This window comes from Lycium barbarum, chromosome 9 (genome assembly GCF_019175385.1).
Source record: "Lycium barbarum isolate Lr01 chromosome 9, ASM1917538v2, whole genome shotgun sequence".
Lineage (NCBI taxonomy): Eukaryota > Viridiplantae > Streptophyta > Magnoliopsida > Solanales > Solanaceae > Lycium > Lycium barbarum.
This window is the reverse complement of record NC_083345.1, coordinates 26401249-26429191: the sequence shown is the minus strand read 5'-3', so window position 1 is coordinate 26429191 and position 27943 is coordinate 26401249. Positions and strand designations below refer to the sequence as shown.

At 36.2% G+C, this 27943-nt stretch overlaps 2 protein-coding genes across 16 annotated transcripts; both read right to left on the bottom strand.

Moving 5' to 3' along the window:
• Window positions 1-226: 226 nt before the first annotated feature.
• On the bottom strand, window positions 227-10305 carry LOC132610666 (probable fructokinase-4). Its single transcript, XM_060324994.1, has 5 exons — window positions 9705-10305; window positions 7132-7382; window positions 6696-6987; window positions 2574-2726; window positions 227-1662 (listed from the first exon to the last, which is right to left on the bottom strand). Exons 1-5 carry the CDS (start codon window positions 10077-10079, stop codon window positions 1273-1275), a joined length of 1461 nt encoding a protein of 486 aa, XP_060180977.1. The 5' UTR covers window positions 10080-10305; the 3' UTR covers window positions 227-1272.
• Window positions 10306-13843: 3538 nt separating this feature from the next.
• Window positions 13844-23227, bottom strand: LOC132610664 (uncharacterized). Of its 15 annotated transcripts, none has more exons than XR_009571216.1 (5): window positions 22923-23227; window positions 20968-22671; window positions 16023-16183; window positions 14355-15434; window positions 13844-14284 (listed from the first exon to the last, which is right to left on the bottom strand). XR_009571216.1 is itself a non-coding variant. In XM_060324990.1 (4 exons), exons 3-4 carry the CDS (start codon window positions 14553-14555, stop codon window positions 14066-14068), a joined length of 420 nt encoding a protein of 139 aa, XP_060180973.1. In that variant the 5' UTR covers window positions 14556-14677; window positions 22923-22965; window positions 23072-23195; the 3' UTR covers window positions 13844-14065. The 15 variants fall into 15 exon arrangements, 6 of the variants coding, with proteins under 6 accessions (XP_060180973.1, XP_060180969.1, XP_060180970.1 ...); XR_009571213.1 differs by having other exon boundaries at window positions 13844-14141; window positions 14221-14284; window positions 14355-16183; window positions 22923-23226; XR_009571217.1 differs by having other exon boundaries at window positions 14355-14677; window positions 14939-16183; window positions 22923-23226.
• Between the last annotated feature and the right edge of the window lie 4716 nt (window positions 23228-27943).

The window sequence follows — 27943 nt, the reverse complement described above, 5'->3', positions numbered from 1 at the left end:
GCAGGGCCAAATCCAGACTTGACATGAATAATTGGGTCTCCTACATGGCCTGGGGCCATTTGGTCGTAGGGATTGTGTCTAGTAACTAGTTTTCGTTCTGCTATTTAAGGTATATTCAGTTTGTCAAATTATTTGATCCATAGTCAATAATCAGAAAAGCTCGAAGAAACCAGTTCATTCTGGTACAAGAGAGTCACCCTTAATCAAACAGATACACCAGCCAAAAAGCAGCAAGGATATGAATATGATTGAAACAATATTAGCAGCGGGCATTTGTCAACTTGCATGTTTTGTGGTGTTTTACTTTTTCTTCTTTTTTTGTTTTCACCAGCATGATGAAAACCTGTTTTGCAGCGTGAGCTCCAACATATTTACTGAAAAGCAAAGATTAATAGAAACAAATGTGATGCCAACAACCGTGCTGCATGTTTAAAAGTTTGCTTCCACAAGCAATATGCCAAACTTGAAATAAAATTTGTAACATCGGACCCGAATATTGCAACTTCGAACGCACATGTAGTCAGATCTAAATTGACTAGACTTGCAAAATGTTAAGTTATGCCATGACTTAATTAGGAGTTACCAAATCGGCTATCTATGCGCTTGCCCCCATTTGGTCAATGGCGAACTAACTCATCCTGCACAAATGATGAAAGTTGAATTGCTCTCAACGGGCATCGGATGGACAGGGAGACACAAATTTAGTGCCCAACCATATATTGATCATAAATGGTGATAATGGCCTTCATGTTGCAAAAATTCTTCGACACAACATCCTTCACTAGAAAAATATGGCTCATGGCATCCATTGTAAAACAAATGACCCATTTTTCCTTCTGTATGTCAGAGTGCTTCAATGAACACTAAACCTGATATTCCAGGCAGTACCGGATGTTGTAAGAATCAAATTACAGGAAGCAAGGCACAACTTCTTAAGTGTGCACGTAGGAACAATCAGAAACGTCAACAAGCAAGAATCACAGGCTGCCTGATCATGCAATTTCCCGCAAACATTAATGCTCAATCTATCTGCCAATTCCTCTATCATGCATGCAAGCAGATCAATGAATAGTATATCTGGACATTTTACTCTATCACCAAAACTGTTAATTTGACCACCAGCAAGGCAGCAACCGTAATACAACTGTGCACCTCATAATGAGCAAGCTAGATCACCTCCATTTCATGCATTTCTTTCCATGGTGGTGAATATGCCGCGATCAATCAAAAATGACGGTAACATCTACAAGATCTATTTATCCCAAGAATGGTTCATCTATTTGAAGGAGCCACAACCTTCTCTGTTGCAAATTCAAGCTTAGGCAACACTTCAGATACCACCTTTTGCAGGGAGACACGGTTCACCTGACTGTTACCATTTACGACCATTTTTGACACTACAGTTTTATCCTGGGAGTTCACATTATCATTCAGTATTTCATCCCAAAACTTGTCATCCTCATTCAGATTTGATTCCTTCAATAGTTCCAGGACTTTCCCCAAACTGGCAACATTTCTACCAGCACCACACCCCGTAGCAGTTGCAGCACCCACTGCATTTGCAAGGGTTAATGTATAACTCAAAGGCAAGTCATGTATGAAGCCAAATGCAACTGCAGCCACAAAACTATCTCCACATCCCACAGTGTCTATAATATTGACCTGTTACAATCAATGGGCAGACAGAATACAAGCATCAGAGAGGATAAACATTTGTTAATCTTTTTTTTTTGAGATAGATGGAAACATTTGTTGACATTTATAATCAAATTTATGAAAGATGCACTTCATAGAAAATGCATGATTCCTACTTAGCCCCGGGGTGGGGGGGTGGGGGGTGGGGGGGGGGGTGGAATTATGGAACCACAAGCCCTTGGGCTTTAGTCTAGTGGTAAGAGCGCAACGCATGATGATGTACAGATTAGACCCACATCACAGGTTCCAACCCTGCCTCAAGCAAAAGCCTGGTACATTAGTGGAGAAGGGCAAAGGGGTAGAGCTTTAGAGGCATAATGCATAGTGATACATAGAAGATACTACTCGCACCTAGAGGAATTATCACCATGATTCATGTATTATGTTTCATTTATGGAATTAGAGTTTACGGACCAAGTGGGAGAATGTTGGCATTATCTAAAACGGTCTGTAACTTCCATGGCCCACACCTATTATCAATCGAGTTTCGAACTGTGTGCTACTGGCCTCAAAGATTTCTCAGTTATTAAAAGGATTTTTTTTTATTTTTTTAAGGAACTGTATGGTTCCCATGATTGCTGGGAAGACGAAGATGAATTTAAGTAATTATTTCAGAAAGCATAAGTTGCTTCAATTTTCTTAAATATTCAGAAATGTTGTCTAGTCATTAGTAAACTGCCTGCCCTCAAATGGGGGTTCTATGAAGAACGAGAACCCAAATTAAAACATAAATTTCTTGCGGATAAGCTAACTAATCGGGACAAAACAAGTAAACTTCTGATAATCTAACTAATGGGAACAAAACAAGTAAACTTCTATTAAGAAGATGAATTGATTTACAAGAAACAATATTTCCAATCAGCCACGAAAATTGATACCTTGAAAGCAGGTGAACAAGTTATGCTCGACTTGGTGATTAAGATTGAACCCTTCGGACCCATCTTAACAATTACCCACTTAGTACAAACTCCATTCTTGAGCAATTCCTGTCCCGCTAAAATTGGATCATTGATACCAGTTAAAGATGCAGCCTGGAGAAGACATTACGATTCAGATAAGTAACATACATAAAAGAGTGGAGAAAGGGAAAGAGGGGAGAGGGGACATCCTCAATGCTCTAGAAGCAATTACTATCATAAAACCGTCCACTGATTTAGAGGAAAGGAAAATATCACAATTTCAGCAACATGACCAAAATATACGAAGTATAAATTCAGCAAAGATACCCACTATGCTACATTATGATAGAGCAACAAGGAAAAAGCCAACACATTAGCTCGAATATCACGTTGCAGTTGCTCAAGAGGTCAACTTTACAACTACAAGAAACCATAGTAGGGATAATGCTTATATCCATGGCTCAACCAACCCAGACCCTACCAAGATAGAACCCTTTTCACCTTCTTTTCTTTCTCTCACACTTCCCTCCCTGTTTCGTTTCCGACTTATTAACCTAAAAATGTACATGTAAGTGGAAAGGGGAGATGGCACTGCAAGGAAATAAGTAAGTGGCGGATCTAGAATTTCACGAAGATGGGTGCACTACTACGGTAAAAATTTATCTGCACTCGGTGTTTACACTAAACTATATAAATTTAGCATAATTAAGGTACTAGTATGCATTAAATAACTACAACAACATACCCAGTGAAATCCCACAATGTGGGGTCTGCGGAGGGTAAAGTGTACGCAGACCTTACCCCTATCTCGGAAGATAGGGAGGCTGTTTTCGGAAGATCCTCGGCTCACATTAACTACGATTTAGTTATAATAGTGTATGTGAAGACGTGTCGTATATTCATTTGGTAGATACAAACACGGGATGCATGTAGTTCTCACATCACTACTACTTCTAAGATATACAATCACAATAACTTAGCAAGCAAACAATATATTCTTTTTTTTTGGATTAGGTAGACAAAGCTAGTAAACAATAATTAATAATAGGTTATAATTGGCAACTGAAAACAAATGAAAGAAAGAAAAGAAAGGGAAAAAAGGAAAAAGAAATGCTACTGGAACAAAATCAGTGATTTCGATCCCTTCTCCTTTGGGTAAGTAGCTACCCAAACAGTGCACCTCTCAGATAAGACCATGGGGACCAGCATATGAAGTACAAAAATTATAGTAAGAATTATGTATACAACATACCTAGTTTAAAGGGACGACCACCGGTTCACGTGAACCAAAGTTTACCCTTACGATCCGCCACTGAAATAGGTGATACATAAGTGGCTTTTCTTTCTTTTTTTTTTTTTTTTAATGTATGACAATTGGCTTTGAATTTTTCCCACTTTGAACAATCTATTTCCAAATTTCTAGTACCATTATTAGTGCTTATCAAGTAATTGAGCATTGTTTGTGTTGAAAATCAATACAGTTATAATTTTTAGTATATCTAGGTCAAAGGTATTCTAAATGGTTATGTCATAATCTAGGAATTTTGGCAATTAGGAAAAGTTGAGCCCTATACCTTCCTTATGTAGAAAACTTACCTCAGTCTCACTTTCCTTATTTCATGTTATCTAAACTCTCATAAAAGGAGCTCTTATATATTTTTATCACAATCAATTCAAGACAAGCTCTCTTTTCACACAGTATCAGTCTCTACAATTTTAATAGAGATTTAAGCATCTTCTGCTTGCTAGCATGTGTTGTGCGTCATTGGCCAGACCAAAGTTCTCATTCTTTTTATAAGTTAATTATTATTGTTTCTTTTTATGATGGTTCTAGCAGAAGACATCCACAAAACTCCTCAGCTTCTTTTTCTTCATGACACACGAAGGTGGGTGTTGAGCCCGTCCTTTTAACATTAAATTTCTGGTCGCTGTCCCGCAAAAGTCTTCTTTTCATTTTCTTTACAATATCAGAGTCTGAGTATTAAGTCCATATCCAAATTCAATTTCTGTGATTGTTACAAGACCTTTTTCATTATTCTCAGCTGCAACTTCAAGGAATGCTAATGATGCCATGGAGATTCGCATCCCTGTACCTCTTTGGATGTTTGAAAATAGATTCCTTTCTCTGAACCAATCAAAAAACAAAAAGATTCCATTCTGTGTAATGCTGCTAAAAGCACTTCTTTTGTGTGCAAATTACCAGTCGGTTTCCAGAAGAGAAAATTCCAGCTCCTCTTTGTTTTCGGGTGCTCAATTCTAGACACTATTTTCAACTGTACAATCAGATCACTGTTCCGTAAATACTAACTTCCTCCGACATACTCTACTTGACTTTCAAGTTTAAGTTTGCAGACTCAGAATCGTTTCAGCACCTTGAGTTTGACGGCACGTGTTGCAAGTAAAGACAATTAATATTATTATATGTTAAGAGTACATATAGGTCGATAGTATGGAATATTCTTAATGGTTATATCAAAATCAGGAATTTCAGTAATTAGGAAAGTTTCTTTAGCTTATACTTTCCTTGTTTAGGTTTCCTAAACTAGGAAACTTGGTCTAAATTTTACTTATTTCATGTAACCTAAACTCCTGTAAGGAGCTGTTGTATATGTTATTCACAATCAATTCAATACAAGCTTTCTCTTTCCTTTCACAGTTGCTTTCCTATTTTCCGCACTTTCAACAATCTATTGCTACCTTCTGCTAGTCACACAGCTCACATCATACCTAGACTTCTGTTGCAGCAAATCAGTATTTGACGACCTGAGTTTCTCAATGAGAAAACAAAGGAAAATAAATGATGACAGCCGCAAATTTGATCATATCTTAAACTCTTTTTGGTGAAGAAATCATATCTTAACTCTTAAACTGCGTTGTTTATGCTACTAGGAGACAAATTTGCAAGAGGAGCAGGAAACCACCAAACAGATCAGGTATTTTACTAATTATTTTCATCATTTTATCTCTCCTTTTTTTCTTTCTTTATCTTTTTGTTGAGGGGTGGGTGAGTGGAGAGGAAGCTGGGTATTCTCCAGATATTAAAAGACAATTGTTAGAGAATTGATAAATTTTATGAATGAAACTAATGTCCTTTCCTTAAAATGATCAAACATAAGAATAAATCAATTCCCAGTGATTAATTCTTTAGGTTTTCTTTATTTTTGAATGTTTAAATAGTTTTCATCTATACAGTCTTAGTAGTTTGAAAGAGAACGTCATAAACCAGTTCCGCGTTTGCACCCCCAGTATAGAAACCCTTATGCGCTTCAAACCCTATCATAAGTATCCTTTATTTTTTCACAGTTTGCACCTTAACCTCTTTATTTCTTGCAAAACAAATAATGCTCTACGCAATTGTGAATAGACAAGGGGAAATGGCAATATCACCGTGCACCAATTTTTTCTCTCTTGACCTGTTAGAACCTCTGAAAGTCATGCCTCTTTTTTTTTTTTTTTTTTGTCTTTGTCCCTCCATTCTTCTCTCCAACAAAGCAACGAGAAAAAGTAAAAAAAGTCAATGATGATTTAGGTCTAAATGCGATAAAACTAGCTTTACACATAGCATTCCCGCTTACCATTGTCAAATGTTCACCCTTGGGTCAAAAACTAGCACTTACGATTTAAAATACATTAAGATGGAATCAGAAATTGTACAAAAAAGTTCAAGAAAGAAGAGGATATAAAAAGTTCAAGAAAGAAGAGGATATGATGCAAAAGGAAAAGAGAGTTATAGAAAAGGCTTTAAATACAAAAAGCTCCAAAGCCTGGAGTAAGTATAACTTTCTGGAAATGACTTATTTATACCATAAATTTAGCTGTCTCTGAGCTGCACAATATTGTCAATCGACCAAAATTTCAACCAGCATTTCCGGATTCCAGTATATAACAGAACTTAGCCAAATATCACATGGTCAGTGAGATACATTTTAGCTACCAGAAGAACTATTTTAACTGGATTATTTAACACATTAAAATGCATACAGAGAAACTAATTATGTTTCAGTTTCAAACAAATTATATCGGTTTAAACACACATTGAGATGTAGGATAGCAGAAGGCACAAGTGTGACTGAAGAAATTTTGCTAGTATGAAATACAAACCTCATCGGAAGTCAGTAGAAGCACTTCACTCATCCTCAACAACTTGCCAATTGCTCTTTGTTCTTCAGGTCTTCCTGCGATAAGACTCTTACCTCGTGGTCCAGGGTCAAAAAAGATAGATGTACCAGATTCAACAGCATACTCAAGAGCAGATTCAAGAAGGCTAGGGGAGAGCTCGTCAAAGTCATAACCATTGCAAAAGAGGATCTTTGATTTTCTAATAGCCATCTTTACTTCTGTAGATAGACTGCTCATCCAACTGAATGCAGGATCTGCCCTAAAATCTGCATGACTGGAAAACATTAACGCCTTAAAGGTTAGACTATGATCCTTTCGTTTACCTTATCTTACAAAGAAAAAAACTATGATCTTTTGTGCGCGATGTGAAAAAAGAAGTAAAAGAAATGAAAATGGGACAAAGCAAGATCAAAAGGACCTGCAAAAACCATGTCTCTGCAAAGGGTCCACTAACACCCAACACAGTAGTGTTTCATTGTCAGAACTTGAAAGATTAAGTGCTTCACTCTGCTGATTCATCCCAACTATACTAATACCCTCATCACTAAGCACATCAATGAGGAAGCGTCCGTAGATCTCATCGCCTACATGACCAATGGAGATGCAGTGAAGGCCAAGCCTTGCTGCTGCTATAGCCACATTGCAGTTTCCACCTGCCTCCCAGTACCGCTGAAACAGGGTCAAATAATCAAGATATCAATTTGCATGGTTATGGAGATACAACGATGTGGAAATAACATAAAAGGATAATGCCAGGGTGCTAATACCACTCATCTTCAGCATCACTAAGCTGGTGTATAGATGATGCTTCCAATATTTCTACATTCCAATTTAATTCAAGATGTCTAGACACCATAAGTAGGTCAAAATATCAAGAGCTAGTGAGTTGTCAATAAGATATTACCCTTTATCCCAGAATTCTGCTAATTCAACTGAAGATAACGTGCGGCTTCCAAAGATGATGACATCCAAGCATATAAGCCACACCTTTTACTTTGTTAAATAGTGGATTTAACCAAAAATGTGGTACACGGACCTTCTTTTCTCATGACAGTGATGTACGGGCCAGTGACCAGTGTTATCAAAAGCGAAAAGCGCAAAAAAGCTCTAAGATTAGCTGGGGCTTTAAGCGCCAAAGCGCAAATAAAGTGTGGGTTTTAGTGAAAAAAAGCACAATGGTGCAAATTTACAAATATATGTATGTTTAGTCCAAGACTAATAATATTAAGCATGAATAACAAATATTTTTTTTTGATGACAGCATGAACAACAAATATATTGACAAAGAAATTGTAAAAACATCACGATAAAGTGAATATCAATCATCTAGTGTCACCTCTTCAAGAGAGGCATACATTTCAAGAAAAGTATGTCTTAGAGCCTTGATGACGACACTGAAGCGCACATAAAGCGAGGTGAAGCGCTCAACATGTTTTGAGCCTCGCTTCAGGGCTTAAGCGCGCCTTTGACAACACTGCCAGTGACCACTAGGCCACATCCTTGGGTGCAAAATGTGGTGCATAGACTTAATCATCTAGGTCGATCATTTAAGATGCAAAGGATCTCAACCATATTCGAGCCAAAATTTCCATACAAGCTTTACTAAAGCCTTTGATTCTCTAATAACTAGTGTTAACGACTTAATAGTGTCATCGTGGATAAAATTATTGGCAGCTACAACGTGTATTTACAGAATTAATAGTTTTCTCGACGGAAAATTATGTATTCACAACTTACAAAAACAACCATCAACACAAACTGATTAATTTTTCACCTCTTCAAAAATCCATACAGTCAAATTCGTTTGGTAAGTGGCATAAGTAGGAGAGTCATAGTACTCCTTCCATCCCAATTCATTCTTCTTTCCTTTCACGACATCCAAAATGTTTGACATTTCTAACAGAATTTGATTACATAAACTATTCAATCTTTTTTTTTTAAAAAGGGCAGTCCGGTGCACATATCATCCCGCATTAGCAGGGTCCGGGGAAGGGCTGCACCCCAAGGGGTGTGATGTAGGCAGTCTACCTTAATACAAGCATTAGTGGCTGCTTCCTTCCATGGCTCGAACCCGTGACCTATAGGTCACACGGATACAACTTTTACCGTTGCTCCAAAGCTCCCCTTCAAACTATTCAATTTTAAACTTTGATAAATGTTTTCTCTATTAATTAAACTTTTCAATAATTGCTTTAGCATTTTCTTATACTGGGAGAGATAGGATTCGGAATGTAGATATCCGAGATAAGATGGGAGTGGCCGTGATGGAGGACAAGATGCGGGAAGCGAGGCGGAGATAGTTTGGGCATGTGAAGAGGAGATGCGCGGATGCCCCATTGCAGAGGTGTGAGAGATTGGCTATGGATGGCTTCAGAAGAGGTAGAGGTAGGCCGAAGAAGTATTGGGGAGAGGTGATTAGACAGGACATGGCGCAATTGCCGCTTATCGAGGACATGACCTTAGATAGGAAGTTGTGGAGGACACAGATTAGGGTAGATGGTTAGTAGGTAGCAGAGCGTTGTCTCGCTTATTCTTCCTTACTAGTAGTCATAGTATTTCCTTTAGTTCCTTGTCCTTCGATTTCTGCTATTATTTACTGTCTCTTGTTCTTTGCTTAGCGCATTGTTGTGTTGCAGTTATTGTCCATTTTTCTTATTTAACCTGCTTTATTATTGCTTTATTATGAGCCGAAGGTCTATCGGAAACAACCTCTCTACCTCCCAAGTTAGGGGTAAGGTGTGTGTACACTCTACCTTCCCCAGACCCCACTTTGTGGGACTACACTAGGTATGTTGTTTTAGCATTTTCTTCAACTATCACTACTATATAATATATAACTCGCATCAACATCAACTATGCGTCGCCAATTTTGGTGGGGTTACAGGGGTGTTATTAGGACTAGAGATATATATATACATCACTACTATAACATATAATTTCAAATTGCAAAATCAAGAAGCAACAAATAAAGTTGAAAAAAGAAAGACTGACCTTATCAGGTGGGGATTTGGATAGGTGTTCCATATAGGCTTGGCGTTGGGGTAAAGGCTTAGGTGGTAATTGAGGCACATTAAGAACAATATCCACACATAGATTACCAAGTGTTGCAATATCAACATCTTTTACAGCACTAATACTTGTCAATTTTGTAGACCCATTACTATTATTAATATTATTGTTGTTGAGTTTAGTGACAGGAATTTCAATGCCTCGAATTGAACAACAACGAAGGTTCTTCTTTCTACAGAGTGGGGGAATTATTAGAAAACTAGGGTTTTGGAAAATGGGAGATAATAAGGCATGGTGATGGTGGGTTATAGAATTAGATGATGAAGGTTTGAGGGATATGGTGGCGTGATGATGCATTCAGCTAATTCTCACTCACTATTACAACAAGGATACAAATACCTGATAGTGTATGCAAAGAGAAGAAAAATGCATACCCTTAGGTTGATAGGAAAATGAATTGCATACAACAAGGCAAAAATGAAAATATAAGTAGCAGGAACAATAGACTGGGTAGATAAGAAAATACACCAGGAGACAATACATTGCTAAATAAACAACAATTATGTTAATTGAACATAACTTTTACAGTTTTTTTTTTTTTAAGTGACACTGCAAAGGGTTATTGTGTAGTTATATTATTTTCAAGTATCTTATACGTCATCCAATGGGATTGTCCAATGTCAATACACTACTACAATTGTATATATAGCGTACACATTATTCTAGCACTTTTATATTGACTATTATTTAACTAAATATTTCCTTGCTCTCTGTTAATTATGTGAAGAAAATGATTCAGGCTATTTCTAGCCCATGACTATTATGTAATTAAATATTTTTATTCTCTGGTAATTATGTGAAGAAAAAAGTGGTGCAGAATATTTCTAGCACTTTTATAGTGACTACTATTATTTAATAAATATTCCTTACTTCTATTAATTGTGTGAAGAGAAAAATGGTGTAGAATATTTCTAGCACTTTCATAGTGACTAATATTTAATTAAATATTCCTTACTTTTGGTTAATTATGTGAAGAAAAAAATGTTGCAGAATATTTCTAGCTATTATAGTGATTATTATTATCTTTGTTTGCACTTAGTGAAGATCTTAATCTTAATCCTAATTATAGATAATTTCAGTCATTAAGGTCATTTATTTTTTTAGATCTGAATCTTAATAATTTATATCTTAACCATTAAGTGCATTTATTTCATCATTCATCATTATCGTCATCGCCTGCTTTATCAACTATCGTCGCCGCTGCCCACCATTATCAACTACCATCGTCCAGAATCACCACAACTACCAATCACTACAATCAGTCATCACCGCCACTAGCCACCATTTACAATCATTACTACCAACCACCATTACAAGGAGACCAAGTACTCATCCACGATGTGGGACTCCAACAAAAACTTCTAATATTCTTTATTAGAAGAATATCACGATGCGTTTATCTAATGCTATTTCTAGCCCTTTCATAATGACTATTATTTAATTAAATATTTCTATTCACTGGTAACTATGTGAAGCAAAAAAATGGTGCAAAATATTTCTAGCACTTTTATAGTGACTATAATTATTTAATAAATATTCCTTACTTTCTATTAATTGTGTGAAGAGAAAATGGTATAGAATATTTCTAGCACTTTTATAGTGCCTAATATTTAATTAAATATTCCTTTGTTAATTATGCATAAAAAAATGGAGTAGAATATTTCAAGCGTTTTTATAGTAATTATTATTTTCTTGGATAAGGCACTATTACCTCCCTGAACTTTGACTAAAGTTGCTACGACACATCTTACCTTGGCGGGGGTCTTATTACACCCCTAAACTATTTTTTTCGTATTTCTTTGCACGTTTAGTGCTGACGTGGACCATTGCGTGAGAACACATCTTCTAGGCGCGTATGAAGTAAAACAAAGAGGCTGAAACGTATGGGAAATGACCACGTGTCAGTCCCAAAGTCAATTATGATACCACTTCGTCCAAAACACGATTTATATCATCAGCTCCAAATCCAATTTTTTCACCCATTTGCAAGAGCTCAAAATCTTATTTTGGTGTCAAATTTGTCCTTTTTCAACCAGATAAGTTAATTATTGTGTAAATTCATAATCTTCTCTCCCTCTTATGTCGAATTTCAAGTTTAGGGTTTGAAATTTCTTCCTCAATTTATGTGTATGAAATATTACGGTTAGGAATGGCGAATAGCTTGTTGAATAAGTTGTGTATGGACCAAGAAGATCCTAGGCACTATGCTGAAGTGCGATGCAGACATAGCATTTTGCTGAAAATGCAGACTTCTTGGTCAAATCGCAATCCCGCAAGGAGATTTTGGTCTTGTCCTCACTATGAGATTTGTGTTCGTATATTAATTTGGTTGATTACTTTTAGTGTTAGTGTTAATGTGTTCTTTAAATTTCAGGCCGCGAATTGCAAGTTTTTCAGATGGAGAGACATGCAGAGTGTTGATGAAAGATCAAGGTTTATTATTCCAAGATTAATGAACAAAACCAAAGAGTTAGAAGAAAATTAAGAGTGTGTTATGTTGCATTTGGATGAGCTTGAAAGTCTTAAGATGCAATATGATGATCTCAACATGAATTCACTTGAACTTGAAGATTCAAAACATGAGGAAATTCAGTTGGATGAGATTGAAAGTCTTACCCTTCAATATGATAATCTCAACATCAATTCGGTTGAGCTTGAATCTTCAAAAGAGAAAGGTGATTTGAATGAGGTTGAAGTTTCAAAAAAGAAAAAGGGTGATTTGAATGAGCTTGAAGATTCAATAGAGGAGAAGGATGATTTGAATGAGCTTGGAGATTCAAAAGAGAAGGTTAATTTGAAAGAGAATGATATGAATGGAAAAAAAAAACAAATCGTGTCGGTTTAATAAAAAATTTCTTTGGTTTTTTATGGTGTGTGTGTTTGTTGTGTATCTTAGTAGTTTAATCCAAATTGGCAACTTCAAGAAAAATCAAATGAAGCTGCCATAGTAGCTAGTTGTTGTAGTAATAGAACCTCATTTCGGTTGTTGTTATGGAACTTCAATGATCTCGGATAGGCTAAGTTAGATGTGTTTTGTTGGAAAGATATTTTGGTTGTAATGTAGCATCATTTTGGTATGTTAATGATATTGTGGTATTTGATTTATCCTACTCCGCTTGTTGGTATTGTTTGAGTGAATTTTGAAAGTTTTCTTTTGGTATTGTTTGAGCAAATTTTGGCCAGAGTAAGATGACATAATGCACCAAATGCACCAGATTTTCCATTGAAATGCAGCAAATTCTTACCCCTAGTTTATGCACCAAATTGCCTCAAAATGCACCAGATTTTCCTCAAAATGACTAGATTTTCCTCAAAATGCACCATATTTCACTCAATGACAAACTTTGAAAATGCCATTACAAACTTTAAAAAAACAGGCAGCAAATCACTGCTTTCCAGCATCAAAACCAATTCCATATGGCACCAAGCAAACATTGAACTCACATTCAACACATACACTTAAACATCAACTTCAGTTGTCAAATATCCAATACATAGAAGTCACATTCAAGGCCACATAGAACTGGTGAAACAGAACTTCAACATTGCATTTAAGTACTAATTCAATTCAGTATCATTTCATACGATAAAACATTGTTTCCAAAACAACCAACACAAATGGTACATCTAACAGTTACCAACATGATAAAAAAAAAAAACAGTAGCTTAAAAGTCTCAAGTCTTAAGTAGTTTCAAATAAACAAAATACAGTATTTCCAGCTGAACAAAAGCAACATTTAACATCAACACTAAAGCTTCCATGGATCTCTTGGCAGTGAAGAAGTGGTGCTTTGGCTTGCATTGTTTGAACCATTAGCCCTTGCTTGATCTCTAATATCTTGAAGCCTTCTTGTTGTGATTGTTTTAGTTCCTTTCCACTTCAGTCCACTTGATGGTTTGAAACCAATATCATCAGTTACATCAGCTGATCTTATTATATTTCTTAGTCTAGCAGTACTATTCTCTGACTTGGCAGTCCAGGCTATAAAAAAAAGGGCAAATTAATAAGTTGAAGTTATTACATGAAAACAATATATATAATGTAATTCATCAATACTTGCATTAAAAGTTGTGAAGCCATTCTCAGCTTGAAACACACTCATTCCTTTCACTCTTGGCCTTTTATATGGAGTTGTACTTCCTATTTCCTTTCCATTTCCCTTTCCTCTACTTACATCAGCTGAATTAGGTACAACAGATGTAGTAGGTCCATCTGATGTTTGAGAACATGTAATCCAACTTCCCACACCCCTTCCCCTTCCTCTAGCACCTCTAGCTCTTTTTTAACAACCAACAGCTCTTGAAGACATTTCAGCAGCCACATTTATTGTTGGGTTAGGAGCAGAACATTCAAACCAGCTGCCAAGATCATAATGTGTTAAACTTGATGGAAATTCAGCAGCAACAATTGGTTTATTTGCAGTGCTAGGTGGATCACCTGTTTTTTTAGGTCTGCCTCTCCTCTTCTTTATAGCAGGCTCAGCTTCAGTAGTTGTTGTTTTCTGACATACCAAAAAAAAAAAATAGACTGTTGATTGATATTAAAAGACATTAAACAAAGTAGTACATTACCTTTGGTCTGCCCCTTCCCTTTGTTGAACTTAATGGATTTGCAGCAGATTGATCATGTGCAATACTTGCTGATGAACCAATATTTATTCCATCACTTCTCTTCAAAGGACACCCTCTTTTGTTGTGACCCCTAATATGGCAGAAACTACATGTCATGGCCATACCAGTTTTAGGCAGTTTACCAGACTTCTTAGTTTCCATTGTCTCTTTTCTTCTATTTGTTTTGGGTCTGCCTGTGTCACACTCCAATCCTGATAGGGCATGACCGGCACCTGACTCTCGTTAGAGTCGAGCGAACCCTCATACATTTGCTCTATCAAAACCTGTCATTTCAAAAACTTTTAAGAACATAAAACTTTTCCAAATAAAAATCATTATCTTTATAACGATTATGAAAACTTTCAATCAAATAAGTACTTTAAACCAATTGAAATCATCTAAAATACATACCCTTTTAAAATCCACAAATGACTCAACTGATATCACTTTGTCGACATCTCGACAATTATACCACAAAACACTATCTGCATAAGTCTCTAAGAAGTAAACTGAACATTCTGAGTCAGGATAGGGCCCTGACATACCCATAATCATACATATCTATACATGACTCAGCACAGCTCCAGAATGAGGTGGCACTTGCCAATCCCAGCTGACGTCTAAGCATCTTAGCTATACACTTAACCTGCCAAACAATCTGGGGCTATGGGCATGAACGCAGCGTCCCTAGGCAAAAGGACGTCAGTACGGACAATGTACTGAGTATGTAAGGTGGTAACAAGTCATAATCATAATTTGACTTAGGAGAGAAGAAATCACAATCTAACTCAATACCTGCGGCCTTCGCTGGAAGAAACATAAATGTGCACACGAAGTCTCAAGACAATCTTTAAGTAAATAATGAAATCCAACACACATGCCGCTTCCGACATGTTAACAGAATGGTCCCTTCGGACAGCTGCTTCCAGCTAGTATCACAATAGTCCCTTCAAACGGCAGCTTCCGGCATAATAATGATGGCCCCTTCGGGCAGCCGCTTCTGGCTTAGCTAGGGTAGCCCCTTCGGGCAGCCGCTTCCGGCTTAATATCACCATCATATAAACACAAAACCAATCCACAAATATCAATTTCAATTCAAAGCATAAGTCACTAATCAATTCATCACAATCTAATTATTAGCCTTAGTCTCTCATAAGAAGTTATCAAATTTGTATCTCACTAGACTTAGGAGGACATACTTCCAGGTTTGAGGGTAGTATTGTTATGAAATTCTTACTACTTATATTCTACTCAATTTCATATTATTGCCCTATCTAAAGAATAAATGATCATATCAATACAAAGGGATGATACTATGGAATGTAAACATAAATCGTAAATGAAATGAAGTAGTAAAATCTCGCACCCCCTTCAGAGTGGTTTTGAAAGTCAAACTTTATGTTTCCTTTAGTATAAAATTCATTTCCTCGAAATCATTAGTAAAATCATATACACAACTCAACTTGGCACCTTATGGGTGTTCCCTTCAGAACAGAATAAGAGTATATCAATAAGCCATCACAAGAAACATTTAGACCTTACTCGTCTAAGAATGGAATCATATGGAGTACATATAGAACGAATAACAACAAGAATCATGCCAAAGGAAGAAATGTTTGCCTTACATACCTGGAAGCTGGTTTGCCTTACATACCTGGAAGCTTACTTTTCACTTTCCAACTTACTTCTTGTCTTGCAATCTACATAAGATCATTTATAGCCTCGTAATCTCATATGCCATGGACTATTCTTCTTCCATCTTACTTCACTTCGAAGAAATCTTTAATTTGCTAACACCGGAGGAAATTGATATTAGAATCATCTTGTCAACGGAATCGAACTTGGCTTGATCTTTAATAGGACAAAGTAGCTGCTATGTTTCTCAAAGAAAAGATCGTTACTGTGTATTTAAGAAGAAACGTTGCTGGTTGGTTTGGAAGTTTATGTTGCTGCCCACTTTATTGTTTAAGAAATTGTCTAATTTACCTTGAAAAGTTTCTTCCAAGAAAGAACAATTCAGGTTGCTCTCCTTTTTAATTAAATGTTGTACATAGTTCCATAAATTAAATTATCCAAGAGTGGGATAAGAGGGGTATATGCACTTTTATTCCTTTGACACATGGAGCTTTTAGGACCCTTACACCTCTTATAGTTGAATTGTCACCACCATCCTATCTATTCCACATATATTTAAACCAGCTGCCTAATTAACAAGCTTCCATGTGGATTATGTCCATAAATTATTTATCCCACAATCCGAATTAATTGCTTGTCTCCACTACAAATGTCACACCCTAACCTTATTAGGGTGTGATGGGCACCCGACCCCGCATACGGAGCCGAGCGAACCCTCAGACTCTCATTTGATACATATTCTTTCCAATTTACAGATCAAACCACATGAAGCATACAATAGGACTTTCACAGAAACAGAGAACAGACATCGTCTTAAGCGGACACGTGTATCAGACATATCAAACATATCATATCAAATCCCGTAAGCAGGCGGAATGTACATCGCCTGAACATACGTACATATACGAACATATAGGCCACTTAGGCCACCATAGCAAACAGGGCCGCCTAAGACACAGATCTCAGACCAAACCAAACAGAATCTGTGGACATATGAAACTGCTTACGAACTGACTCTCTGTACCCACGACTCTGTCTGCAAAGTCTCTAACACAAATCAGAAAGCACAACATATGAATACTCAGACTCGGCGACACCCCGGAGAAAGGTGGAGCTCGCCAATCCCGCTGAAACACCTCCTAGCAGAATCTTCTGATCATCTGTGTGTACCTACGTGGCATGAAACGCAGCCCCCGAAGAAGAGGGGTCAGTACGGAATATGTACTGAGTATGTAAAGCATGGAATGCTATAGATAAAATCATAAACAGAAAATAAAGTACAGAATGCAGGTACAGAAAGGAAGCACAATGTAAAGAATGTCAAAGACAAACATGCATGCAAGAACGGTATCCGGCCCCTTGCGGGACCCGGGGAAACGTGGTCGCCTCCTGGCCTTAGGCGCCACACACATCATACTCCAGAAGATTTGCTCCTGTCTCCGACACACATCATAATATCAGAATGTACATATGCATATAGGCGGTTCAGCGAACCAAACACATCATACTTCGTAACACATCATACTTCGGAATTCATATACGGCGCCCGACCCTCAAGCGAGGAACTCGAGAACCGTGCGCACGATACAAATCGGCCCGGGACTCGGTGAAGGAAGTAGACTCTATGCACGAGCAGAAAATGAGAAACTAAATGCACATAAATCAAGACTTGATGAGTAAGTATACTTACCGGCCCCTGAAGGCCCAGAAATGAGTTTCAGATCAATCCGACTTAGTATGAGAAAGTTAGGAGCGTTTGAAGTACAGAACATTCTACACGTGTTTCAGAAGTCATTTTTGGAAAATCAAAGCCATAATCATGTCACGTACCTTTCGGATATCGTTATGGATCAGATCAAATAGAACTTTTGAAATCATATGTACGTATCAAAGTATATTAAAGACTCGATGGAATCATCAGACATGCTATCATACTTACAGAACTCTTTTGGAAACTTATCGAGAGCGAATAAGGATCATAGACAAACTTGGAATCACAGAATGGAATAACCCCAAGATACATATCATACCTTACTTGGCTCTAGGACATGCCAAAAGAACGAAAGGGTAAGCCTTACATACTTGTGCCACGACCAACTAGTTATGCTTATTTGTCCAAACTCGTTAATCTACATACAAAAGAATTCATATGATCATTAAACCCATTATCATTCACTTGTCTCAACTTCTCAAATAAACTCATTTATTTTCTGCCGAAATTTCGGCAGCATTTCCCCTGTAAATATACCAACCCCGAGAATACGGCTCGGCCCCAAATCGACAACAACAAACCCGAGAATTCAACTCGGCCAAACCAACAACAATACTAGCAATTATTCTAGCAAGACTTCAATAATCAATTCAATTCAATTCAATTCAATAACTTTCAAAACGATTCAATCAACATACTACACCATCCAACATCTTCCAAGTTTAACAAAACCAATGACAACTCATTTCCTTCTTCCAATTTAATCACAATAACCCAACTTACAATCTTCCAAACCCAACAAGAACAATGACAACACATTTCTTCCTTCCAAATTTATGAACTACATCACACCCTACATATTGACAACATTAACCACAATAACACAAAAACTATATGATAATTACATTATCTTCTCCAACAACCTACAAATGGTCTCAACTTCAATTTAAATCATTAAACCTTCATTTTCATCATAGAATCCACACAACAACAACAACCAAAAACATTAAATAAAATTAGTTAATCATTCCAACATGACCACCCCCTAACACGGCCCAACTTCAACACACAACACCTCTATACTTTTCATTCATTTCTACACATCACAACATGCACAACCATCCATAATACATATAAGAAGATTGAATTTTTAACTTTTCTCCTCAATTCCTCAACTTAGCCAAGGTTGTCAACTTGCAACAAAGAGGAAGATTCTTGCTTCAACAACTATACCATGTTAAAGAGGGCCTTCAAATTAGTAGGAATGCATGAAGAAACAAATTTTTGGAACACAATTTCCATGGCCTAATTTCTTAGGGCCATGGCCGAAACCTCTCCTCTCTCCACCCTTTTCATCTTTTTTTTTTGTTCTTGTTTTTTTTTTTTGTCTTGAATTAGAAGATGAATTCATATATATAAGTCTCCAAGCATGTGAGGGGCACATGCCCCTCTCTCCATTTTCTAGACTTTTCCACCTTTTTCTTGAAATTAAAGAAAGAAGACTAAGTGTCTTCTTGTATACACTTTAGTCCCTATTAATTAAAAATGTGCACATATTCCACACATATCACACGGCTAACATGACCTTTCAAGAACCTTCATGATTTTTTTTGTGAAATGCCCATTTTGCCCCTCGACTTTCCTCAATATTATCATTTTGCCCCTAGCCTTCCACATTATTTCCACGGCCCATTTTGCGAATTTCTCTTTTTGCCCTTAGCCTCTCACAATACTTCCATACTAATAATAGTCATAAATAATATTTATAACAACTCGTACATTAAAATAATTTTTGAAAATGGTCTCGTCCTTAACTTTCCACGACGACTTTGAAATATCCAAACGTACAAAATACGGGCTATAACAACAAATCCCCATTTAATCAATTACATGCACAATTAATTTCTTGATCTCAATTTACTTAAATATTGATCACCTTTAACATACTCCATATACCCATTACCATGACCATGTGATATAACACTAGTCCATAGCTTCATTTGCGAAACATAAAATATTATTTGCAATCATTGTCGTCATATTTTTTCGTCTTAAAATCATCTCGTGACTTCATTTCTTGTATACACCGAGTTCTTCTTTTTCATGCTTGAATATGACCGAATCCTCCGGGTTCGGGTATATTTTCTCATGTTTGACGGTTTAATTTCCTAGTCCAAAAATACGAAATATTATCGCTTGGACCGCATTTCATTCAAATAAACATTGAACGTCGACAAAACTTATTTTTTTCGATTTGTTTAACTTCTAATCCTTACGACACATCTGTACCATCACTCTAACCACCTATAAGCTCGGGGGATAACCTCATTTCCGTTACTAATGTCATTTAACTCGCATGCTTTCCAATGCATGAAAACACGGGATGTAACAGCCTGGCATTGGTTTGACCATTGATGGTGCAACTGTAGGATGTGCAGATTCAGGCCAAAATGACGTATTATTTAGAGGTTGAATGAAGTGAGAATATGTCACCAGGTATCTCTTCTTTTTGTAGCAGCTATCAACAAATTCAGTTGGGTCATATTACTTATAAAGCATTGCAGATATGGCATGTGGACATGGTATCCCCTTCAAACTCCATGATCTACAACTACAAACTCTATTTCTTAGACAAACAATATGTTGGTTGTTTCCATCCATCACTTGATATCCTGTTTATCCTCCAATATCTTCATTCCCATTGGAGAGATGTTGCCTATCCAAGTATTTGCAAATTCACTTAACCTAGCTATTCCTGTCATCACCTTTACTCTTATCTCCTCAAGCATGCTAATAATAGTTTTGTGCCTTGATCCCAAAATCCAAGCATTAAAACTCTCACACATGTTATTGTCCATTGCATCACACTTCACTTCAGTGTTAAAAAACACCTTGCACCAAAACTCTTTATCATGGTACAACAAATCATCCACTATTCCTTTACCAAGCTTTCCCAATAATTTCAGATTTTCCCTAAATTCTGCCTCATAAGTGCTTCTAGCACACTTTCAAAATAATTGCTTCCTTTGAAGCCCTCTACACTCTTTTGACCAATTTGCATAGATGTGCCTAGCACACCTCCTTTCTTCACAAGAAGGTAAAAGTTCCCTAGTTGCTGAATCAAGTCCCTATTTAGTATCATTACATGAAAAACAGAATGTATGCGCAAAAAAAAAAAAAGTCAAAACAGAAAGTATGTAAAAAATCATAAATGTGATAAGGACATACCTTTTGCATGTCTGAAATTACAGTCTATTTTATGCCATCTCCTAATCCCAAGTCCTTCTTCAGCAAAGTCAAAAACCAGGTTCAAGTATTTTTGTTCTCATATTCCACTACTGCCCAAGCAAGTGGAAGTATTTGGTTATTCCCATCCTTAGCCACGACACATAGTAATTGCCCCTACTTATTACATTCAAAAAACAACCATCTAATCCTATGCATTTCCAAACAGCCATGAATGCCTTCTTGAGTGCATCAAAACAGATGTAAAAATCTTCAAAAACTGGCCTACCAAGATCATTAGCTTCACCAAGATTCACAACACAAGTACTCCCAGAGTTTGTCCTTAACAACTCATCCCTATAATTACGAATTCTCCCAAACTCAAGAATATGTTCACCCGTAATCTCTTTAAGCACTCTTGCTCTTGGTCTCCGAGCTGTGGTCTTACCAACATAGACTTTGAACTTCTTCCTAATTAACTCTTTTAACTTAAACACTCTTATGTTTGGTTGTTCAATTATTCTATTTTTAAGACACTAGCCAAAAACTTAGAATTGCACAAGTAATTTCTGAATGACTTCTCACAGTTATGTACTGGAATGTAAGTCCTAATAACAAAATTATTACTTACACTGTCAAGGCTAGCAAACAAAAGCCACTTGCAATACCTCACCCTAACTCTAGTAGGAGCATTGACATACTTCTCAATTTGAACACTCCTCTGAAGTGCATACCTAGTAACTGCATCTCTAAACTCATTCCCAACTGCCACACAATTTTTTTACAAGTTGGATCAAATTTCACACCCTTTGCAGCAGTATTTTTCCTTCTTGATTTTGATAATTTTACCCTCCTCTGTTCCCCTTCTTCAAACCAATCTTCATCATCATCAGTTTCAAAGTTACGAGCATCAGAAATTGGGTAATATGGTCCATCACCCCCTAGCCTTCCTTCTAAACTTTTTTTACCAGTTTCAGTCTCATCAAAGCCCAAATCTGGTCCAGCTTCACCACATGGTACGTCTTCAGTGCAGGAATTCTCTCCGTTCTTTTCCTCTTCGGTGCTTCCCTTCTCTCATGCCTAAGATCTATGTACTCCTCATATACATCACTGAAATAATCATCCTCTCCAAGTAAGTCACCATTTTCAGAATCTGGACTATCATCAGTTGATTCATCAGGTCCCTTTACTGAAAATTCACTGTTTTCAGAATCTGATGGAGCAGCTGCTGGATCTAATGGATCTTGAGTATTTGGAGGTACTACTTCTAACAGAGGAGTAGTATTTAGGACAATATTTGGAGTTGAAGCTACAACGTTTAAAGCAAACTCACCAATTTCAATATTTTGACTAGCACTTGTTTTAATGGTCCCTAACCCTTTATTAAAAGTAGAATTAGATTCTCACTCAGGCATGTGCACATATACTTTCAAAGTCTGTCCACTTTGCAAAACCCCATCAATTCTTGAAAGAACCCTATCATTGTCATCCTAAAATGCCACTATTAGGTGGCCGAATACTAAATTTGCAAGTTGAGTTGTACCCTAGTTCTTTAGTCCTTCAGCTCAAAATAGGAAAGTGTATCCACATCAACATCAACATATTCACTCATTACCCCACCCAAATATCTTGGTTCATTATCATCTCCAAAAATTAAATTCCCACCATGATACAATCTTACAGTGATGAATATAAACCCACTTATACCTAAATACAAACAAACAACAAATTCAGCATAATCCTCAACAAACTATGTAATCGACGAAATTGAGAAAAAGTCACTACTTTGCTTAAAAAAAGAGTAAAATTGCAGCGTAGACATGCAAAATCATATGGTAAATCTAACATTTAATCAATAATTAACGAAAAACCTTATTTTATTCAACTCAACAAAATCACAAACCAAAAAAATCCTAAACTAACATAATTCCCAATTAAAAATACAGTACAGAACTAACCTTTGGACGAAATGCAAACTTAGCCTTCCAACTGACCTTGAATCTACAAGTTATAACACCAAAGAAATAAAAAAGAACCTTACACTATACTTGTTTTGAATTGGAGTAAAATTTATACTTTCGAACGAAGAACTTAAGATGCTACATACTTGATTTCACTCTATTAATGCTGAATTTGACGAGAACTAAGAAAGGAATTAAGGTTTTGGGGATATTTTATTCAAGGATTGAAGAGGGTTAATTTTTTTTTTTTGGTTCGGGTATTTGATCCGATATGAAGAAGGTAATTAAATTAAAGGGAAAAGAGAAATGGCTTGGGGCCCACAACGCGTATTTACACAACTTCTTATATAATTGGGATGGTGGTCCACGTCAACACTCAAGGTGCAAAGAAATGCGAAAAAATAGTTTAGAGGGGTAATAGGACCCCTGCAAAGGTAAGGTGTGTCGTAGCAATTTCGGCCAAAGTTCAGGGGGTAATAGTGCATTATTCCTATTTTCTTTGTTTAAACTTAACGAATGTCTCAATTTTAATCTTAATTATTTAGATCTCAGTCATTAAATCCGATTTTTTTTCTAGGTCGGATAGCATCTTAATAATTTAGATCTTAACCACTAAGTGCGTTTATATTTTTATGTTACAAACACTTAATGGATCTGAATGATATAGTTTCGTAACAAAACCTTAACATTACTAAGAAGTCTATTCAATAATTTCTACAAAACATCAGTTCACCAATTGCTTCCATTCACCACTAGCGTCATCCCCAACCATTATCAACTACTATTGTCGTTGCCTGCCATTATCAACAATCATCACCACCAACCACCATCATCATAATAACTACCGACAATCACCATCATCAGTCACCGCGATATATCACCAACTAGTGTCATAATTCATCACCACCATTAGATCACTATCATCCACCACAACTTTTAGCCGCTACCACCATCAACCACTACTAGCCTACTACAAGTCACCATCACCACTAGCTACTACTCACAACACTACCACAACCACCAACCGCCATATAATTTAGTGTGTGTGTGTGTGTGTAAACCCAATTTTAGCCCCCAATTAGTTTTCACATGAGCACGCTCCAAAAATTTCACTATTTGTGAATTCTTAGGATACCTGGTAATTGTAGCGTATGGGGGAAATAATTATTTGAGTATCACCAATTCACCTGTTCCAGAGGCATATCTACCAAAGGAATGTCTAGGATCCCCAATCAACTCCTCGGTCATTTGTTCAAGAGCTGTCCAGTACATGTCGGAACCATTTTGGTCTTAATGTATTAAAGTCAATAACATTTAAGGCCAAGTGATAGAAGAATAATTATCAAAGTGAAAGTTAAGTTCTATATATGAAACAATTATAAGACCAACGATAGTACGTGACGGTGAATGTTGGGTCGTTAAAGTCCCACACATCCACAAAATGAGTGTCGTAGAGATACGATTGCTAAAATGGATGTATTGTCGTATAAGACTGGACAAGATTAGAATGACCACATTCCCAAGAACGTTCAACTAGCACACATCGAGAATAAAATGAGAGAAAGTCGCTTGAGATAGTTTGGTCATCTCCTACATCGAATGTCAGATGCACCAGTCCATAAATGTGAAATCTTAGTGAGTTAAAGTGTTAAAGGAGATGAGGTAGACCAAAATTCATTTGGAAGAAAGTTATCTCGAGAGATCGATAATTTCTTGAGATGCAAGCGAACTTAGCAAAGAATAAGGTATAAGAGAAGAAAAAAATCGATATATGTGACACATGTTGGCTGAGAATATGTTTATTTATGTTAGCACTTTTACTTTATGACATATAATTTTGTAGGAGTTGTTTAACCTTTCAAAGATTTATACATGAGTAGAAATATAAAGAGCTTCTAATATCTTTTATTTTTAGTTTGTATAATATATATATATATATATATATATATATATATATATATATATATATATATATATATATATATGTATATATATTGACGTAGGATGAATTTAAATGAAGTAATATAATTGGTGATAATCTGTATAATCAAATTCAACTTATTCAAGATTGAGGTGTAATGAAAATCATTAGAATAAACATTGAGGCTTATTCACAGGAAGATAATACTCGTTTCACCAGGACTCACCGCCATAATTCATGTTATTTATCTTCATTCTTTGAGGATTAAGTATTAAAAGATTACATGTTTTACAAAATTGAAGGTAACAAATTCTCGGATCAAGTGGAAAAATGTTGATATTTCTAAACTTCATATGTGGTCCTATTTCTTACATTTGAGATAATTTTCCCATAATTACACGTTTAGTTTTTTAAACTAGTTTTGGATTACTGGTTTTGGTAACTGCCTTAAGCAGCTGTGCCCGAATCCCGATAATTGTATTAGGTAGTTATTCCTCGATAGAAGGAAGTATATAAATAAAATCATTATACGGATTTTTAGTTCAAATTGTCGAAAAAATATGTATTTTTATCATTAATTTATTTTTTACAATGATGTACGCCTGTAATTTGGCCAACAATAAATAATAGAATATATTGAGAGGGAGAAGATTTACAGAGACAAATTACTTGTTCATGAGCTCATTATTTTTTTAGCAAGTTGGAGAATTGAGGTGTTTGATTTGAAAAACAATAGGCCTGATCCACTCTTAGAAGGATGTTGTGCACTGTGCAGTTATATGAGAAAGACGATGTTCTTATATCTAAACAATTGAGCACATGTGTTAACTTGTACTGAAAATTGTAATCTAAATTGTATTACGTAAAATTTTCAGTTAAATCATTGCAGAGAACACTTAGGTGCCAGTGCCGTTTGACCATAAATATCAAAAGCAAATTCACTTTTTTTGGAATTTTTGAAGTTGGAGTTGGAGTTAGAGTTGTGTTTGATCATAGTTTTTGAAATTGTAGTTTTTGGTGAAATGTAGTTGTAAAAAAGTAAAAAAAGAAAAAAAATTGGAAAAACAAGTTTTTCTTGTTTTTGGTATTTCGGAATACAACTTCATTCCGAATATTTATGGCCAAACGCCCAAAAGTAAAAAAAGTGAAAAAAATTTCTGGAAAAAAGTGAACAATTTTTATGGCCAAACGGCTACTTAAATAAATTGTGTATATATAGATAGAAAAAAAAATTTATAATTAATCTAGTGCTAAAAAATTAAGTTATCAAGGCATGTCCCATAGGTCAGATTACCTAGTTAATATTATTTCCCTGGATGTGCCTGAGCAATTTTTTAAGTTCCTCTAAAAGCTTGCTGATTTTTATATATGCACCCTATTTAGGTAATAAGTACCGGGAAGTAGGCTCTAGTTAGCTTTTGTGGGCTTGGGCCTGGGCCTGTTTTTCTTCAAAGAGGAATTTTCACAAATGACTACACTTAAGAGTTTTTTTTGGGGGTCATTTGCACGATCATCCTTCAAAGGCACTGGTCTTTAATTTTTGGCCCTCAAATTGGTGGTCTTCAACTTTTGACTATCGCTTAATACCATGAGGTTTGGGGTTCGAATCCCGGCTCAGTAAAAAAAAAATCGCAAGGCAGAACTTCGTAGCAAAGTTAGGCCTCAGGCAGAGTTTCAAACTCATGCAAAACTCTGCCTTACGAGATTCCTTTTATTTATTTTTTTACTAAGTTGGGGTTTGAACTCGAAACCTCAGGGTATTAGGCGAAGGAAAAAAAATTAAAGACCAAAATTTGAGGGGTAAAAATTAAAGACCAGTGCCTTTGAAGGGCAGTCCGCACAATTTTTTTTTTGGGGAAATTTATGTGGTGTAGAGAACATGTAAGAGGTATTTACATTTAGTAACTACACATTACTTTAATTACATCTGGTAACTAAATGTTGTATTTCAATTACACAAGGTAACTAATACCTCTTTCCACTATATCCAATCTTTTCCCTCAACCTTCCCTCTCCCTGTTCTCCCTCAACTCTCTTTCTCAGCATGACACATCTAGGAGTAGATTTCACTTTTTTTTTTTTTTTCCTGATTAGACATGGTTCTATGGTTCTCCTAAATTCTCCAGCTCCTAAATTCTCCAGCTCTTTTCTCGTTGATCAATGACCCACAGAGCTTCATTTTTGATCCGTGGCTTTTCTTCAAATGTTTCTAGATTTCTTCAGTCGTCTTCTCTAGCCCTTTTCTCCTCCACCACCGTCGTCTTCTATGGTTGGAATTCATGGCCATCGATCGAATTTTTCTCAGATATAAGTGTATTTTATTTCTTGTATCTCAGATCCGAGTGTATTTTATTTCTTGTATCTCAAATCCGAGTGTATTTTATTTCTTGTATCTCAAATCCAAGGGTATTTTATTTCTTATATCTCAAATCCGAGTGTATTTTAGGCATAGCTACACTTTTGCTAATTACATTTCGTAGCTACAGTAATATGTATTCAAATTCAGCTGTATTCAATTCATCTATATTCATTCGTAGCTACTTTTACATTTTATTCAACTTATTGTATTTAAATTTAGTTGTATTCAAACAACATAAGTGTTAAAAAATATAGGCATATTCAACTGTATTCAAATTCAGTGTATTTATTTGTATACAAAAAAAATCTCCTTCAAAATACAAACGAAAAATACATAAAGAAACATTGAATTTTACACTAAAAAAATAACGAATACACTCAAATACATTCACATCTGAGATACCAGAAATAAGATACACTCAAATATGAGATACAAGAAATAAAATACGCCGGAGAATGTCGGGGTCCACTAGAAGTCACCGAAAATCGTTGTTCCGGTCAGAGTTGGGCCTTACTACTCCTTTTTCGATTGGTGTGTCGCGGCGGCGATTAGAACCCATCGGAGAAGACGACGGCTCTGCCATTGACTAGAAGACGACGTCGTATCCATTCAAATCAACACAGATCCACACAAAATCAAAACAAACTGTTAACAATCCAAAACCCTAAGGTTACGAAGTGGACATGTAGATACACGATATACAACGAGTATATGTGTATATATATGTGTGTGTATGAC

Coding starts and splice junctions, on each gene's coding strand:
- LOC132610666 (XM_060324994.1), bottom strand. CDS start 10,079: ATGCATCATCACGCCACCATATCCCTCAAACCTTCATCATCTAATTCT. Junction 6,988..7,131: donor CAGAGACATGGTTTTTGCAG/GTCCTTTTGATC, acceptor AATGTTTTCCAG/TCATGCAGATTTTAGGGCAG. Junction 1,663..2,573: donor CTTGTTCACCTGCTTTCAAG/GTATCAATTTTC, acceptor TGATTGTAACAG/GTCAATATTATAGACACTGT.
- LOC132610664 (XM_060324988.1), bottom strand. CDS start 14,555: ATGGAAACTAAGAAGTCTGGTAAACTGCCTAAAACTGGTATGGCCATG. Junction 14,285..14,354: donor AGGGAAGGGGCAGACCAAAG/GTAATGTACTAC, acceptor TTGGTATGTCAG/AAAACAACAACTACTGAAGC.